Source organism: Falco peregrinus, chromosome 1 (genome assembly GCF_023634155.1).
Source record: "Falco peregrinus isolate bFalPer1 chromosome 1, bFalPer1.pri, whole genome shotgun sequence".
Lineage (NCBI taxonomy): Eukaryota > Metazoa > Chordata > Aves > Falconiformes > Falconidae > Falco > Falco peregrinus.
This window is the reverse complement of record NC_073721.1, coordinates 28,562,278-28,578,725: the sequence shown is the minus strand read 5'-3', so window position 1 is coordinate 28,578,725 and position 16,448 is coordinate 28,562,278. Positions and strand designations below refer to the sequence as shown.

Below are 16,448 nucleotides of genomic sequence, written 5' to 3'. Positions count from 1 at the left end.
TCTGGAGCCTCAAGGGAAAGCTCAGCAAGAGCAACCCAAGGGAAACAGCCAGCAAGGAGCTCGCAGCCCGCAGATCTTCAAGGATGAGATAGCAAAGAGAAAGGCCCGAGGAGCAAGGTGCCCCAGGAGGCGGTGGGCAGGGCAGCCCCCGAGCAGGGGCTCCGGCAGAAGGACACTCGCCGCCTTCCTGAACGGCGGTGAAAACAAAAAAATAGAAACTGCCCAGCAAAACACGAGCCCAGGCAGCCCTTGCCAGAAGTGCGAGAGAAGAACTCCAGATGTGGGAGCCCCAGAGGATGCCAAATGGTTTCCAAAGCCGGCAGGGGCCGAGCCCTGCGCCGAGCGGGGCCGGGGCCGTGCCGGGGCCGTGCCGTGCCGTGCCGGGTCAGTACCCTGGCCAGCTCAGCCTCCCGCGGCGGCGGCACGGCCGGGCGGACCCCCGGCGGCGCGGCGCTCCGGGGCGGCCCGGCGGCGGCGCGGGGCCCGCGGGGCCGGGCCGGCAGACGCCGTGCGGTATGGCGGGAGCACACCCGTGTGGCGGTCAGGTGAGCTGCGGCTGCCGGGACACACCGGCGCACGGCGAGGAAATCCCGGCGGCGGGGGGGGGGGGCGGGGGGGGGGGGCACCCGCCTTGGGCCCCAGCCCCGCCGGGAGCGGCTGCGGCGCCGGCAGCGGCAAGAGCTCTGCCCCGCCGGCCCGGGGCGGAGGGTGCCGATTGGCAAAGGCCGCTTCGGTGCCGAGTTGCCTGCACGTTTCTCCGTCCTGCCGTGGGACCCGCAGACCTCCAGAGCTTGCCAGCATGCCGCCTATGGAGGTCACCCAGTTCAACAAGGGAAATTTCGAAGAACAAGTTAGAAAATACCCCTCGGGGCGACACAAGCACAGCAGTCCCACCCCAGGGCAAGATGTCCATCCCAGGACTAGCTGAGCTCTAGCAGTTCCTTTCGGGGAGTCACCTGCACCAAGGTGTTGCACTAACCATTTCCCACCGTACCAGTATCAGGCCAGAGAGCTCCCAAGCTGTGAAACGTCCAGGATGGCGCACAGCGCAGGGAGACAGCTCGGAGGGTGTCCCTGACCCACAGAGCGAGCTGCCACCACCTGCCCACAGGCAACCCCCTGCCACATGTCACTGGAGTCACGGAGCACACACAGGTTATCGCGGTTCATCAGCTGGAAGATGGGAGGAGGAGGACACAGACCCAGGTTTATGTGCACAGGGAAGAGGGTTATGGTTATGGTCAAAGGGATGCACGATGGAAGGCTGAGAAGTCAGTTATCTTTCCATGTGTGTGTGAAAGTGAGCGCTGCCCACAGTCATCGCCACTCCAGCTACAGCCACCGTCACCACTGTCACAACACCAGAACAAGCTGAGTTTGCCCACCCTCCTAATGAGACTGTTTGCTTCAGCTTTCTGGTCTTAGAAAGTGGATTTGAAAGGAAAAAACTATTTTATGTTAACAAAACCCCAATATTCTTACTAAAAATTTGGAATGGTGTTGGTGCAGAAGCTAGACAGATGTTCAATGGGCCACAGGCAAAACTCATGAATTGCAGGTTGCCAAACTTCTAAAATACCTACTTTTTTAAATCAACACATTTAAAAATGCTTTTAAAACCAGATTTGCCTGCTGCAGTTCTTATAAAATGCCCAGTGACTGAAATTGGGAACATAGCTTCTAGTTAGAAAGCCTGAAGATATCTGAAGCCAGAAACTGCATCCTCATCATGTCTGTCTTCAGCAGGTGAATTTCTGACACATTAGTGGCATTCCTTTCCTTTAGCTGGGAAAAATTCCCTGATAATGAGTTCCACAACTTATTTCCCACTATATATATATATAAATAATTATATATTTGTTTGTTTTATATGAAACAATTCCACTGGATGCTCCCTATTTCTTGTGTCATGAAAACAAGGAAATAATCATTCCCCAATTGCCTCCGTGTATCACTGAGTTCACAGCACTTATCATATTGTCAGTTATTTTTTCCAAGCTTAAAAAAAAACCAATCTGGATGACTGAAAGCTGTGACTTTGATCACTTCCATCACCCCATTCTATACATATATATTCTTTACACTGATTAGTAAGCTATCACCTAGTTTGCTTATAGCATAAGAATGTTCTCAATTAGTTTCTCCAATTCTTTTCTAATATTCCTAACATTAGATTCATTTTTTACTTCCCTAAATGTATTCAGAGACCAATCCATAATAAATTCAAAACATTTTCCCTTAATGGCAACTGCTAATTTAGAATCTATAGCTGTATATGAAAAGTCACACTCATTTCCCCTGTGCATGAAACTTTGCATGAATCAGTTCATAAGAAGAGGAGGTAGCATAGAAAGAAGCGTGGAACTAGCAAAAGTATGTAATTTTTTTAGAGAATTTAGCATGTTTGTTATAAACCATCAAACATATAACCATAGAAATCTTTCATCTCACCCATATGCCAGCAAATAGCTAACAAATCAGGATCTAATCGTTTGATTGCACCATTTTCTGCAGTTATTAAAAAAAAAATTCATGCATGATTGTACCAAAACGGTTTGAAATTTAAAAAGAAAAAATGGAGGTAAACAGACAATCTTTGGAAGTATCTCCAGCATAGGCGGGATCTCCCTTACCTTGTGTAAGGTGATTTCTGTAGCCTTTTTTTTTTTTTTAATTTCTGAGGAAACAGCTAAGCACTGGAGCTTGTTACACAGAAATCCCTGCTCGGCAGAGCAGGTTGCAGCTCCTCCGCTGCAGGCATGGTCCCCGGGAACTAGGGAGCAGGAGGGCTGCCTCAGAGCTCATGCCATGTGCTAAGCAACCTCTGGTCTGGCAAATCCCAGAAAACCAAAGGGCATCAGAGGATGTACTGGCCACAGGGACTGAGTGCTTGCAAAGTCTGAAATGCTGCAGCCCTCCCAAAGGAGCCGCATTCTAAACACTTGAAGGATGAAAACAACTGTTCCCTCTGCAAGCTCTGAAAGGACAGATGTCTAAACTGTTGAGGGGTGCTTAGGCAGACAAAAAGGGGGCTCTGGGTGACCAGAAACAGAAGGCTGTTCCTCAAATGAAGGAAAACTTGTTTGTTCATTTTCACTGGCACAATAGCATGGTTCGTCATTCAGAAACATCTGCTGAAAAGTTTTATGAGCTGGCAGAGCCAAAGGGGCAGTCCCAGCCACATGGCAATAGCCCTCCCTTGCTCTGGCTCTGCTATCCTCATACCCCACGATGACCCTCACGATCCTGCTCACTAAATGCACAGTAAAACAGTTGCCTTTTTTTCCTTAATTGGTTTTCTGCTGGCTTAGCAGAGGATCAGAAATGTGCCAGAGCCAACACAAGGAAAGCAGCAGAACACAGAGCAGAGCAAAAAGAAGGCATGGGGAACAACCTTTTTGGTGGCAGAGAACCAAGAGATGAGCTTCACCACCTTCAGGACAGAGTTTTGCAGGATTTAATCTGACCAAGGCTAAGGCTGCTGCAGTGCCACCTTTCACTGCAGGCTTTCCTTTCCCAACACTGTCCTCTACACCTTCCTGGTCACACACCATTAATCAGTTTAGGCGGCTGAATAAGCTGAAGTGCAATCATCTCTCCACCACCAGGTTTTGGCCAGCTGAGTTCTCCGAACTGACTCACCATGTAAACTCAGGCTCCAGGCATATAGGAGAGGGCACAAATATGCCAGAAGGGACAGAAGAGTGGGAGCAGCAGCCCTGACTGAGGTCAGCTCCAGCCTCTGTGCAATCCCACATACATATAAAAGAATCCTCTGATCATTTAGCAGATTATTATCTAGCTTTCCACTCACATCCTCGCACATACTCTAAAAGCACAGCATCCTAGAAGCTCCCTGTGCAATACAGACTGAGCAAGGGTGAAATGACATTCCCCCTGCTGCACAAATCTTGAGGTTCAGATGCAGTGCCAGGTACCTGAAGGCATCTGAAGGAATGGATCCCAGATGGAAAGGACACCCAGAAAATCTGTGCCAGGATTACACAGCACAGTGTGAAGTTTCCCACGCTATATAGCAGAATCTGCAGACTAGTATGGAAGGCTTAAGAAACATGTATTTTTCCAGTTTTTTGTGGTAATTGGCTATTTTTCCAGATGCCCAGTATCCTCTCCAAAAAAGGAGATAGAATAGAAGGAAGTAAGTTACCAGCAATTAAAAGAGTGTTTTTGAAATGTGTTGTCCATATGCACTTCAGCTCAGAAACTTTTCTGACGCACTACCTACAGTGCGCATATGTGCTCCCCTTCCCCTCTCTCCCATGACCCACACAGGGCCGTACTGGCTGTGTGTGGTAAATGTCCTTTGGTCTCAGCCACACAATCCCAATAGGCTACACAAAGCCTGAGGGACAGGATGGAGCAGCTGTGCATTTGGGTCAATACATTTTGAAGAACTCCAGCTATGAGTAGCTTTTTCCCTTGAGTTTCCCTTCACAGCACATATGCACAGGGGGAAATTCTAAGCAATGTTTATACCTCCACAGGTTGTCCAAGGCTGGTCTGTGTGGCTTCAAGATGAGAGGCAGTTGAAGACTGCCTTGCGGATGAGGAGGTTCCACATCATCCCACCAAACTCATGCCGTACCACCAGCAGAGAGCTTCTGAAATGGGCTCTAGGTTCAAGCACCGAGGCAGCACCTGCATCATCCCTTGCTGAACTAACACCAGATCTCCACACCACACGTGACACCCCAACACCAAACGTCAGGGCAGCACGTGAATCAGATTTTATCAAACCAAACTTCAGAGTTTGGTTTTTGTACCGGCATCTACAGCAAACAGGCAACACTGTGCGTTTGCTCCAAAAAGCAGCTGCTCAAGCCAAGCCTGTTTTCCTGGAGACCAATGTATCTTATTGTCCCATTCCTCAGACCCAGCTGCTCCTTGGCACGTGTGAGGCAGTTGAAAGGACAGGCCAAACAGATTGCTTGGTATGCAATCCAACAGCAAAAGGAGAAGCATGTCTACTACAAAGCATGAGACCTTACACCTTGGTACCTGCCCAGGGATCACATGTGCCTATGGCAGGAGATAATAAAACACAACTCTTAGCACAGCTGGTGAAGAAAAACTCAGCAGGGCACATACAGAGAAACACCATGTAAGGGAGAGAAAAGTCTCTCAGGCTAAAAAAGTTACAGCTCTTGATCATCAAATGCCAAAAAGTCTCTGGCACAGCCCCACCTCCTGGTACCACAGAGCTTGACATACATTAAACTGATTCTCTAACAGACCTGAGGCTGGCCAGTGCCATACCCAAGTAGGGTGGACTCCAGGGCTGACCACGCAAAGTAGGGGCTGCACAGGATGGCAGCCCCCTGGTGCACACTATAGACAGGGGTGTTAAAATAACAAATTAGTTAGACGACCTTCTAATATTTAGCAGACTTCAGCAGGCACATATAGGAATGCTGCCAACAACAGCAACTGCATACCCTATGGCTCACCTGAACCGTTCATCATAGGCAACCACTTTTACAAATTGCTCTGTCAGGTACGGACAAATCTGCCACCAGGTGATGAAATTGCTGGGCCAGCTTTATATGCAGTGCTGAAACAAGTTGCCACATGCACCTTCTTCATGGGCATTCACAGGCTGCCACCACAGATCACTCACCACTTCATTACCTTTACTGCCCAGACATGACTGGTCTGGACTGGGGTGAGGCTGTTCTGAGTTACAAAGGAAAGATGCCATACACACCTGGTATTACACAATACTTCCAGGTCTGTGCTTCCAGGAAGAATTTGTACAAGAAAAGAATGACCCTGAAGCCTAAAGGAAACACCTCATTTCAGAAAAATGAAGTACATTTTAGATAAAAGTCAAAAGTAACCTCTATAAACCCTCAGAGAGTACCCATGCTCTCTGTGGAGGAAAGGAGAGGAAAAAGATGGGTTGGGGAATCCTACCTTTGGATACCTGTCTAGGTAAAGACAATTTTCAGAAGGTGGACTTATGCATGGCTGTAACAGTTTGAAAGGGAAATCAATATAATTTTAAACAGAAGGGAAAGAGTAGGGCGAATCTCTGAGGAGGTCCAATCATCAGGAAGGTGGAGGCAGAGATAGAAAAGACCATCAAAGGCAGCAGCAAGGAATAACTGATCTGGAGGGCAATGGGGTAACAGAGGAGGATTTACAGCGCAAAGATCCCTGCACAGACATTCACTCAAACTCCAGCAAGCGTGGTCACAGGGCAGAGGACTCATAAAGGATGCTGCAAAGCAGTCCTGTTGCTGCTGCTGCCCATCTGAATGCCTGAGATGGCCACAGTGGGGTGGCCTATGAGCATGCAGAGGAGTGCAGCTGCCTGTGATGTGAACAATTACTCACAGAGTTACTTGCTACTAACTGCAGTTCTGAGCAGTCTTGTACACATGCCCTTCACCTCTCAGTCCTGCATGCTATTGAATTGCTGCAGCTGAGAGGAACATAAGATGTGCCCTTCCCTCCCCATCTACTTGCAGGCTACATGGGAACATGAGGCTCAGCAACACCCGCTGGGGCTGCAAAAATAGCCCAGGGACTGGGGCCACAGGCCTGGAGTCTGTGTGCACCCACCCGGCAAACAGACAAACACTTGAAGCCAAAAAACACCAAGCTAACCTTGTCATTCACTGAAAATCACTAAGGTGATGCGTAAGACTTAGAAAATTCTCTTTTAATGATTTTCTTTTTTAACTAACGGAGCCCCCCATTTTCTTCCTCAGTCCTGTGCCACTAAAGCTTAGACAAGAAATTTCAGAAAATAGATGCTGGACATACAAAAGCCCACAGATGCGGAAAACAACCCCAACCACACCAGATAACTCGGGGAGGAGGAAGGGTACCTAGCAGGATGCTTGCTGGCTTCCCCCACACTCAGGTGCTGATTGCCATCTTTTTTCTGTGCTGTCTGCCCAGGCTGTAAGTTCTTCGCAGCAAGGGCATCTGCTTGCATGTTTGTGCATGCCCTGATCCCAGGCAGGTCCCAGGCAAGCCACAGATGAAGGAACAAAAACCAGACCAATGCTCCAAAAGGAGAAGATGGCCACTCAGATCCAGTACAGCAGGGCAGCAAGTTGCAGTGGCATCAGGATTTCATTTTGGAGAACTGGATCCCTCTAGTGAAGCACTCAGTACAGTCTCAGCACAAAAAGATGCAAGCTACTAGCAACTCTAGCCCTGGAGTTTGCACACAGATCTTAACAAATACGAAAGCTTTGCTTCCAGGCAGGAAATCCCTTTTGCCACACCTTTCTGATTTACACCGATGCTTGATACACACCACATGTGTCCCCTCCTTCCCTCACCCACATTCGCAATGGTTCTGTTCCATATTTAAGTGATGAAAAGTTAAGACCTGTGGTTACAACTTCTATGAAAAGCTTCATTTTGAAGGGCTGCTACATTTCAACTTTATTGCCACGAGGAAAACTGAAAGAAGCCAAAAGCTTGCAGTCCTTCCTAACATGAAAGCTGTTGTGAAGACATTTAATAAGTGTAAGTTCTCTCCTGCAAGCTGTTGAAATATTGAAAGTGGGAAAATTTATTCCTACAAATGTTTCGTATGAGTCCCATCCACAATTTTATGCACTACACTTAATTTCTTCTGTTCAAGGTGGCTGCGGCAGGTTTGGTCAGCATTCTCTCCCAAAGTGCTTCTCAGTAGGCAGAGCTTACAACAAACCCTTCCCCTGAGATTTGTTACAAGAAAACCAGGGAATAACATCAGGATTGCTCCAATTAGGAGACCAAGAGAAAGATGGAGCACACAAACTTACCCACCTGCCTGCGTGTGGGAATAGAGGGACATTCATCTCAGTGAGATCAGATGTTACATGGGGGAACAGCGGGAGCAAGAGCCATCAGAAAACTGGCAAATGCATCTGCTTTTTCCATTCAGCCCTGTACTGCTGACTAGATCTCTGCAAAACTTCCTCTGTTCCACAGATCTGCCCATTGGGATATGTCTGGCATTAATTGGCCTTCAAAATTACTTATGGAAATATCTTCAACTAATTTTTGTAAGATGTTAAGTAAGGGGGAAAATGGTTTTTGGAAAAAAAAAAACAAGCAAGAGAGAAAAATCGATAAATTCTTGCATGCGGACATGATCTTCTGCTTTTTAAAATAAATGCCTTAGGAGAGACACTTGGCCCTGACTATTCTACGAGGTTTCTTTGTGTGAATTAAGGGCCGCAAAAGGTGCGGAAAGCCTTTTGTGCAGCTGCGGAGCCCTGGGGAGGCGGGCAGAGGCGCGGGCAGGAGGGGAGCAGCAGAAAGCCGTGGGCCAGGCGGCGGCTATCGGCACGATCTGCGATGGCAGAGCCCTCGAGGAGCGAGCAGCCTCGTCCGGGCACCCACCGGCGGGGACCGAGCGGCCCAGCCGCGCCCGCGCCCGGTGGGAGGCGGAACGCGGCACGGTACCGGGCCCCGGGGAGAAGAGAGCCCCATCCCGGGGCCGCGGTGCCCGGTCCCCGGCAGGAGCCGCGGCAAAGCCCCCGCTGCGCCCGACGGTGCCCGCTCGGGGCTTGGGAGCGGAGGGAGCCGGCGGGTGCGGCGGAGCGAGCGGTGGGACACGAAAAGCTCCGCTCCCCGGGGCCGGCCTTTTGTTCCCGGGGGTCGGCGTCCGCCGGATCCACCGGCAACGGGCGGACGGGCTCCGCCGATCTCCCCGGCTCCCCCCGTTCAGGAAGGGAAGGGTTCGGGGGAGGCTCCCCTGCCCGGTGCCTGGCAGTAGCACAGCCCGGGCGCGGCACGGCCCCGCCGGGGCACGGGGAGCGCGGGGCAGGCGGAGCGGGACCGCCCGGCGCCCGCAGCCCCCCGCCGCCGCGCCCGCCCCCCGCCCCGGCCCCGGAGCTCACCGTCCTCGTAGTTCTTGAGGTAGTAGTCGGGGCCGGGCCCGCCGCGGCTCTTGGCCGGGTTCTTCACGTTGTGGAACTGCAGAAAGTCCGTCCTCTTGCCCGCGAAGCGCAGGAAGGCGGGGGCCAGGCCCCGCGCCAGGGTCACCAGCCGCCGGGAGCTGGGGAGAGCAGAGAGCGGGCTGAGGGCGCCGCGGGCCGGGCCGGGCTCGCCCTGCCTCGGGACCGGCGACGACCAGCGGCCACGGGGTTTCGGGGAGCCGCCGTTGCCCTCTCCGGGCCCTGCTGCCCCGCCTGGCGCGATGCGCACGGGTACCTCCGCAGCGGCGCCCGGCTGCGGGGCTTTGCGCCGGCCGAGCGACGCGGCCCGGGAGCGGGGAGCCGCTCCGCCTGCCGGTGGTGGCCCGGAGGCCGGCAGGACCCGGCTACCCCCCGACACCCCCCCCCCCTTGCCCGCCCCGGCGCCCCCCGGACAAGTGCAGCGGCGTCCCGGCGGCAGAAGCGCTCAGCGCCGCGCGGGACCGTGCGGCGGCCGAGCCGCCGGGGAGCGGAGCGGGGAGGGGACGGGAGGGGAGGGCAGCGGGAGCCGGCCCGGCTCCGCTTCGCCCGCTCCTTCCCTCTTCCTCGCCCCGCTCCTTCCCCGGAGGCGGAGGCGGCAGCCGAAGGGACCCTTGGAGCTGGCGTGCTGGAGAGACCCGCTCCCGCTCCCCGACTTACCCCGCAGGGAGAGGGCTTTCCGGCCGTCCCAGCGCCTCCAGGCCGCGGCCGCTCCGCACCGCCGGTGGAGCCCAGCGCAGCTGCAGCCTAGCTCTGCCCCCCGCGCCGGGCTGGAAGTCCGGGGAGCGGAGGGCTCTGAAGACCTGGCCGGCACCCCGCTCTCCGCCCGTCGGGACCTGGGGAAGGCTCGGCTCGGCAGGCGGCCCCGTTCCTGCTGCTGGGTTTTTTTGGGCTGGTTTGTTTTTGGTTGGTTGGGTTTTTTTTCCCTGTGCTGCCTCGGCCCCGTGTTGTGCTTTTTGCAGAGGAGCGGTTGTTGGAGCGAGGGGAGCACGACATTTTTTCAGTCATAACTGATAAGTCTCCGAAATGCTTTCTCCATTGCAAACATGTGCATCTTAATGGAAACCATGGCCTCGCTCCCTCCGTCACAACAAGCGCCGCCAGCAGCGCGGAGCCCGGCGGGGCTGGGCGGCGGGGCCGCCGGGGCGCCCCGCGGGCAGCGTGGGGAGGGCGCCGGGGGGCTCCTGCCTTACCTTAAGAAATCGAGCCAGCCATCATGAATGATGGAGGGGTCCAGCTGTAGGGAGAGGAAATTCTCACTGATTATCCTGACAGGGCTCTTGGTGTTGACATCAAGGAGAATGAGAGTTCTTCCCTTCACACCTGGAGGTTTCTCCACTGGCAGCGCTCTCCTGTCCCCGGCCTGGGAGGGCAGCGAGAAGGTGGCCATGAGAGCCAGCCCAGGTGCCATCAGGGCTAAGAGCCCGGGGGGGCAGGAGCTGGGACAGGGCATGCCGGAGAGCAGGAAACCCCTAATTAACTTGCTGTCTGCAGGGGCTCGCTGGTGGCTAATTGTCCTTATCTAAAGTGTGGGGCGCTCTGCCTTTTTTTGCAATGTTTTGGTGCTGGTGGAGGGGAACTCACGCCCCTGACCAGCCTTTCTCGCAGCCGGTGCCAAGACTCCTTGCAGCCAGCACCGCCCCTTTAAGAGATGCAGGCTCCAGACATTTTTAACTTTTTGAAGGTAAGGGGAGGCTCCTGGTTTAACCCCCTCGGCTCGGGGCCCGCCGGCCCGCCGCAGCCCCGCCAGCACCGAGCTTTCGCTTTGCGCCGGCTCGGCCGCCCACCGGCAGCCGCTTTCCGCCGCGGGAGCTCCCGCACCGCACAAAACCGGGCCGGAGCCGGGACACCGAGTCACCGGGGGGGTCGGGACCGGGGCCGGAGCGCGGCGGCCGCCCAGCCCGGCCTTATCTTGTCGCCAGCTGCAGGAATGGCCGAGGCGGTAAGGCAGCGGGGCGACCCCTGTTTGGGGGAAAGGGGGATTAATCACACCGGGGGGGGCGGGGAACCAAACCACTAAGCGGGACCGGCAGGGCTGGGCGAGGCCCCCGGTGCTGAGCGCTGACGGCTCCGCGGGACTCGACGGGCGCAGCGGGGCTGGGCCGCCGGCACCCGGAGCTCCGACGCGACACGCCCGGATCGCCCCGCTCGGAGCCACCGGCTCGGCCGGCCCGTGCACGGAGGCAGGTCGGGCACGGAGGGGGCGGGGGCGCGGGAAATCGGGCCGCCGGCCGCCCGCTCCCACCGGCCTCTGGGCCCAGAGTTGTCCGACCCGCGGCGGGGAAAGGAGGGGAGCGACAGCGGCAGCTCCCGGTGTGGAAACGTCCGCATCGGGGGTGCAAAGGACAACAGAGCTCGATGGAACCGACGATGTCCCTCGCGTCGGGGCCAGCCCGCGGCCCCTGCCTGCGAGACGGCCCGCGGCAGGACGGCCCGGTCTCGGCGCGCTGCAGAGGTGCGAGCGGACTCGGGTCTCGGCGCTGGGCGCAGGCTGGTGACACCGGGCCTGGGATCGGTGACGGCTGCCGAGCACCCCGGGAACGATCGTTCATCTCAGGAAGTGTCCACCCCAATGGGCCATGCTCCCTCACGAGCACCGGGCAGCCTACCACGCCAGCAGCCGGGTCCTGGGCAAGTCGCGGGCTGCCGCATGCCAGCAGCCGGCGAGCTCCGGGACGCATACAGCGCCCTACCTGGGCCCTCCGCCGCGGCCCGTCCCCGTTCCCGCTTCGTCCGGGCCAGGCGGCACGCAGGGCCCCGGTGCCGCTGCCCGGCCCGGCGACGGAGGGCTGAGAGAGGCTGGACTGAGCCGGGCCCGGTGCGGTCCGTCGGGGCCCCGCAACCCCGGAGCCCCGGGGATGGGGCGCCCGCAGCACCATCTGCTGGTGAGGGGCCCGGCGCGGCGGGGAGCCGGCACCCACCTGCGGACACCGCCGCGCCGGGGTCGGGAGGTGCCGGGGCCGCGGGGAGCAGCGGGACTCCATAACAGAGGCACACATGGCGCCGGGAGCCGGGCCGCAAGGAGCCGCACGGAAGAGCGGCCAGACAGCGGGCAGCCGTCTGCGGGGCGCCCGGCCCGGCCCGGGTACGAGCGGCGAGCGCTGCGGGGCGGCCGCCCCGAGCAGCCCGGGCCAGGGGCGATTCCAGCGCACGGACGGCCCGCTCTCCCGGCTGGGCTCCCCGCGGCTGGGAGCCCACTCCCGCTCCTCCCGCTCCCCGTGCAGAGCCACCTGCGGTCCCCGCCTGCCCCAGCCAGGGCCCGGGAGGCGGAGGGAGCGGAGCCGGTGTCTCCCACGACGTCTCACAGCTCGGTGCGCTCGGCGGAGCCCCGAGGAAAGTGGAGGCACTCGGGCCTGGGTCCCGAGGAAGTCCGCGGGCAGCGCCGTCTCCCCTGGAAATCTCCTGTCTCCTCGTCTCTGTGCCCTGCGAAACGCTCCAAGCCCCTCGCCCCGGGGGGCAGCTCCCCCTGCCCCGCTGCCAGCTCCGGGCTTGCCGGGGCACGGAGTCACCGTGCACCGAATAGCAAAGGAGGGGAGGGGATGAAACCTACCTCTGGCTCTGCTAGGGGTGAGCAGGGAACGCACAAACCAGGATTTGTCGTGACACCATCCCGGTAGGACAGAGCGGGGAGCGGGGCTCAGTGAAAGGCCGCTCGGACGAGGCTGCCGGGCGCGGCACGGGCTGGCAGCGGGCGGCACGGGGGCGCCCGGAGCAGCGGGGCTTCGAGCGCTGCAAGTAAGAGGATCCGGGGGAAAGGGCTGTGCAATTTCAGCTGTGCAAAGCCCTGGCATCCCGGGACAGGAAGAAGGCAATTTAAGCCTGGAAATTTGTGTTCGGCTGCAAACGCTTCAGCTGCAGTTTGCAATAGCGCTTAAAACTGATGCAGGACCTGAAGCCTTCGTTTCAGAAGCTGTTGAGATTTTTGGGTCACCTCCGAAAGAGGGACACGAGTTTCTGATTCATCTCGTTATTTTATGGTTTTTTCCTGTATTATCAGATGTCAGAAAGGCTTCACGGGCATTTCTTGCTTAAATTGGTGTGGTGGTTGCAGGCCGAATTTTTGTATCGCGCCTCCTGCTAAGGATGTCTGTACTTCAAAACGAAACTCTAGAGCATTACATAGTAAATGACAAGAAAGAAAACCAATTATCCTGTTTAACCTCCTTGATATATTTTTTCTTTCCTTACAAGCAAACTACTTTGGAAGAGAAATGTGTTTATTCTGAAACGTTCCTCGCAATTAGTCTCCGCTTTGAATGCAAACTCCGGATGCAGTGAAGTCACTTATCTGCGGAGATATCACCAACAACATAAAACAGCAGGGGAAGGAGCAAAAAGTCTCCCAGCTGCCAGGGTCAGCTTCCAGATTCTGGGAAGACGGCACTAAGGGAAATACTCACTTACCTGTCTCAGCTTTCCACACCAGTAACTGGAGCCTGCCCCGATTCGGTGGCCTCGCAAAAGCAATTGCACCCCACTTTGCACCTGGCTGCCGCGATGGCAACTCGAATCTAAAAATAAACCTCTTTGGGGAGTTCTGCGTTTTGTTGCTTTTTGGCTTTTTTTGCCTTTTTTAATGAGTTGTAGTTTTGCTGTAGAAGCCCTTTAAACGCTAAGAAGCTCTAGCTGCCTGCGAGCAGTGGAGGTGCAGGGAGCCCCGGGCCCCCAGCGCTGCCGCCCCCGGAGCCGCTGGTGCCGCCCGGTGCGGGCCCGGTGCTGGCCCGGGGGGCTGCGGGGGGGCCCGGTACACCCCCTTCCCAGCAGTGCACACCAGATAGGAGGTATCTCAATTTACACCAGCTGCGACCCTGGCTCGCCGTCCGCAGGGGCGGTGAAGCGCTGGTCCTTTCTTATATTACGATAATTACTTCAGAAAACCTGACTCACATAAAAAGTATCTATAAAGATTTACTCGCGGTTTTGTCGATTTGGAAATACGTTTCTCCATTTTCCATCTACTCTAAACTTGCTGGTTTTAATCTCCAGAACAGTCATTCGAAAAGAAAACTGGGGGAGGAGAAGCATTTCTATAAAGAGTTTAACCAAAGCACATTAAATATTTTCCCAACATCACCAAATAAACAACAATCCTCCAGCTCCCTATAAACTATTTAAAGCATGTCATATCATCTCTTCTGCTCTTGCCAATGTACTTTCCTTTTAATTTACAAGCCGATTAGAGCAGGGGCCTGTCTTTTTGTGTATATTTGCAAAATGTTTGGCACCCTTTCAGTCAGTCGCAATTCACAAACACTTAAATCTGCATTTAACTTCATTATTATAGGTAATTACTTCGATTTCTCCTCACTTTTGTAGAGCTACTGCCTGTGAAAGTGCTTGTCGTAAATGGTCTGAGCAGTTTTTGAAGGGTTTCAGCAGAAGAAACCTCTTTGGATGGCAAGGCTGATTAAAAAAGAAGAAGAAAATGCACAATGGAAATTTAAACTGAGATCTCAGGCTGTACAAATCGGCCCAAAACAAAACGGGGAAAACCGTCTTAGGAGGAACATTTTTAGTTCACTAGAAAATAAACTTCTGCTCATAAATGATGAAAGTTATTATCATCAGAGGATGTCCTGTACCAAACAAACCTCCATTAGGCTGGGAAGGATAAAACAGGCTAGACAGCCTTTTAAAAAAAAAAAATAATCATGTCTTTGATTCCCAAGATATCAGCCATGTCTGTTTCTGTAGTGCTGTCAAGTAAACCTGAGTTATGGATGCTCTAAAAGAAGCCAGCAAGGAGAAAATTCAGCAAGTGAAAATGAAGAGCATTATCCATAGATACTTTACCAAAATACATTTTCTTCCCAGACATTTAAGTTCCTGCCCTGTACCATGGCATGACAATTTCTGAGAAGAACAGCAAGGCCCATGAATGTGGTAAAGCTGTGGTCATCAGAGCATGCAGTTGCATGACAGATTCTTTTTACTGAGGTTTTTGCTCTTTCTGCACTGCAGTGTCCATCATTTTCACCACAAGAGCCTTAATGTCTGGAATGCAACCTCCTAAAACTGCCAGTGCCTCAAGGTGGGTGTTGCACAGTCTGAACTCCACTGCTGAAACCATTTTCTAGCATGTTTATATATCACATCTAACCTGAACAAGCAGGCAGAGGACAGTTGCCTGATTTAATACAGTATCTGTGCATTGCTCTTTAATGTAGGTAACCTGGGAAGTTCTGTAACAAGCGAAGACATCTGTCTGGGCTAGGAGGACTGGCTGGCAAGGGAGCTCAGCAACAGCGGGAGGAAAGCAAGCCTACTGAGAGCGCTTCCTCCCTCCATACGTGCAAAAAGCAAGGCATCAATCAAAACCAACTGCCTGGTCAGGAAAAGTACAGTTGGCAATTCTGTCTTTGCATTTTTGCCAGCATGAAAGCAACACAAACTGGTATTTCCAAATCTAGCCATAGGAAAATAGAGCACAGTGGTGCCAGGCTTTCCTTTGAGAGTCACTGTACTCACTAGCTGCCTAATTGGGAAACATATTAAAAAAAAAAAAAAAAAGGGACAGGGACAGGGACAAAAACAAGGCAGAAGTCCCATAAAGGTTGGGAGTGTGGGAGCGTGGGCTCTCCCTAGCTGGCATACCATGGGAAGACACATGAGAAACTGGGCGATGAAGTTGGGTTTTAGGCAGCTGCTGATCAATGATCTTTTTCTTTTCTTTTTTTTTTCTTTCTGTAACTTAATTCCCAGTTCTGTTAGATATCATGTACTCTGTTAGATATCTGTTAGATATCATGTACATGTTAGATAGCAGTTAGATATCATGTACTCTGCTAGAATAAGCTGCATTTATTATTTTCTGTAACCTGCCTAATTTGACATGTGGTGTCAAAATTACTCTGACAAGCCCAGGGTACCCTAACCCTGCAGATTTGTCTATAGAGAGAACTAGTGGGCTCCCAAAGTGTCCATCTCCTAACAGGTGTTTTCATGTTCTTGAAAAACCGAGATTCATGATTTCCATAAAGATTTGGGAACTGCTCTAGAGGCTGGTCAAACCAGGTGCCATCGCAGCAGACAGAAATGCCCTTTGCCCAGCACTCTTCAGCGAGCAGAAAAAAACCCCAGTGACTGAGAATACCTATGTGTATAACAACGCCCTTTGACAGAGAATGCTCTTTGCATCCATGAACTTCTCTGTACTCATCAATGGCTGGGACTGATTTAGCTTTTGTCTTTCGATCTTGAGTAGCAGCAAATGTGGCAGCAATTTGTCATAGTCAAAGAGATACAGAGGAAAAACACAACAGTGAGACCTGGAGCTCTGCAGCGCTCCAAAGACCACAACAGCCTCAGAAACATTTTCCTCAAATGGAGCCCAGCACTGAGGAGCAGAGAAATGTGTAGAATTATCCTTGCTTCACATCATCACGCGAAAAAGAAAGAGAAGTGAATACGCCAGTTTTACAAGCCTGAGAATGAATGTGAGCAAGTATTTGTCCCACCATCTGGGAGGAGATGATAGAGGTGAAGGAAGAGGGAATACGGGGCGGGGTGGTAAAAGTTCACAGA

The 16,448-nt window shown here is 53.8% G+C and overlaps 2 protein-coding genes and 1 long non-coding RNA gene across 3 annotated transcripts in view; 1 reads left to right on the top strand and 2 right to left on the bottom strand.

The window, feature by feature from the left end:
* Window positions 1-10,379, bottom strand: part of HPSE2 (heparanase 2 (inactive)) — a 112,011-nt gene extending 101,632 nt beyond the window's left edge. Inside the window, exons 1-2 of the mRNA XM_055801085.1 lie at window positions 10,118-10,379; window positions 8,871-9,028 (exon numbers count right to left, since the gene is read on the bottom strand). Of these exons, the coding sequence (XP_055657060.1) occupies window positions 8,871-9,028; window positions 10,118-10,377 (418 nt within the window). The 5' untranslated portion in view covers window positions 10,378-10,379. The remainder of the gene's footprint in view (window positions 1-8,870; window positions 9,029-10,117) is intronic.
* Window positions 10,380-10,777: 398 nt separating this feature from the next.
* Window positions 10,778-13,458, top strand: LOC129784250 (uncharacterized). The gene is made up of 2 exons (XR_008746722.1): window positions 10,778-10,866; window positions 13,116-13,458. It is a non-coding gene; the product is annotated as an uncharacterized LOC129784250 (long non-coding RNA).
* On the bottom strand, window positions 10,861-13,435 carry LOC129784248 (translation initiation factor IF-2-like). The gene is made up of 2 exons (XM_055801078.1): window positions 13,329-13,435; window positions 10,861-13,212 (listed from the first exon to the last, which is right to left on the bottom strand). Exon 2 carries the CDS (start codon window positions 12,713-12,715, stop codon window positions 10,907-10,909), a length of 1,809 nt encoding a protein of 602 aa, XP_055657053.1. The 5' UTR covers window positions 12,716-13,212; window positions 13,329-13,435; the 3' UTR covers window positions 10,861-10,906.
* Window positions 13,459-16,448: the final 2,990 nt, after the last annotated feature.

What these genes read in the sequence shown, in the direction of transcription:
- LOC129784248 (XM_055801078.1), bottom strand. Translation starts at nt 12,715, where the DNA reads ATGCCAGGGCTTTGCACAGCTGAAATTGCACAGCCCTTTCCCCCGGAT.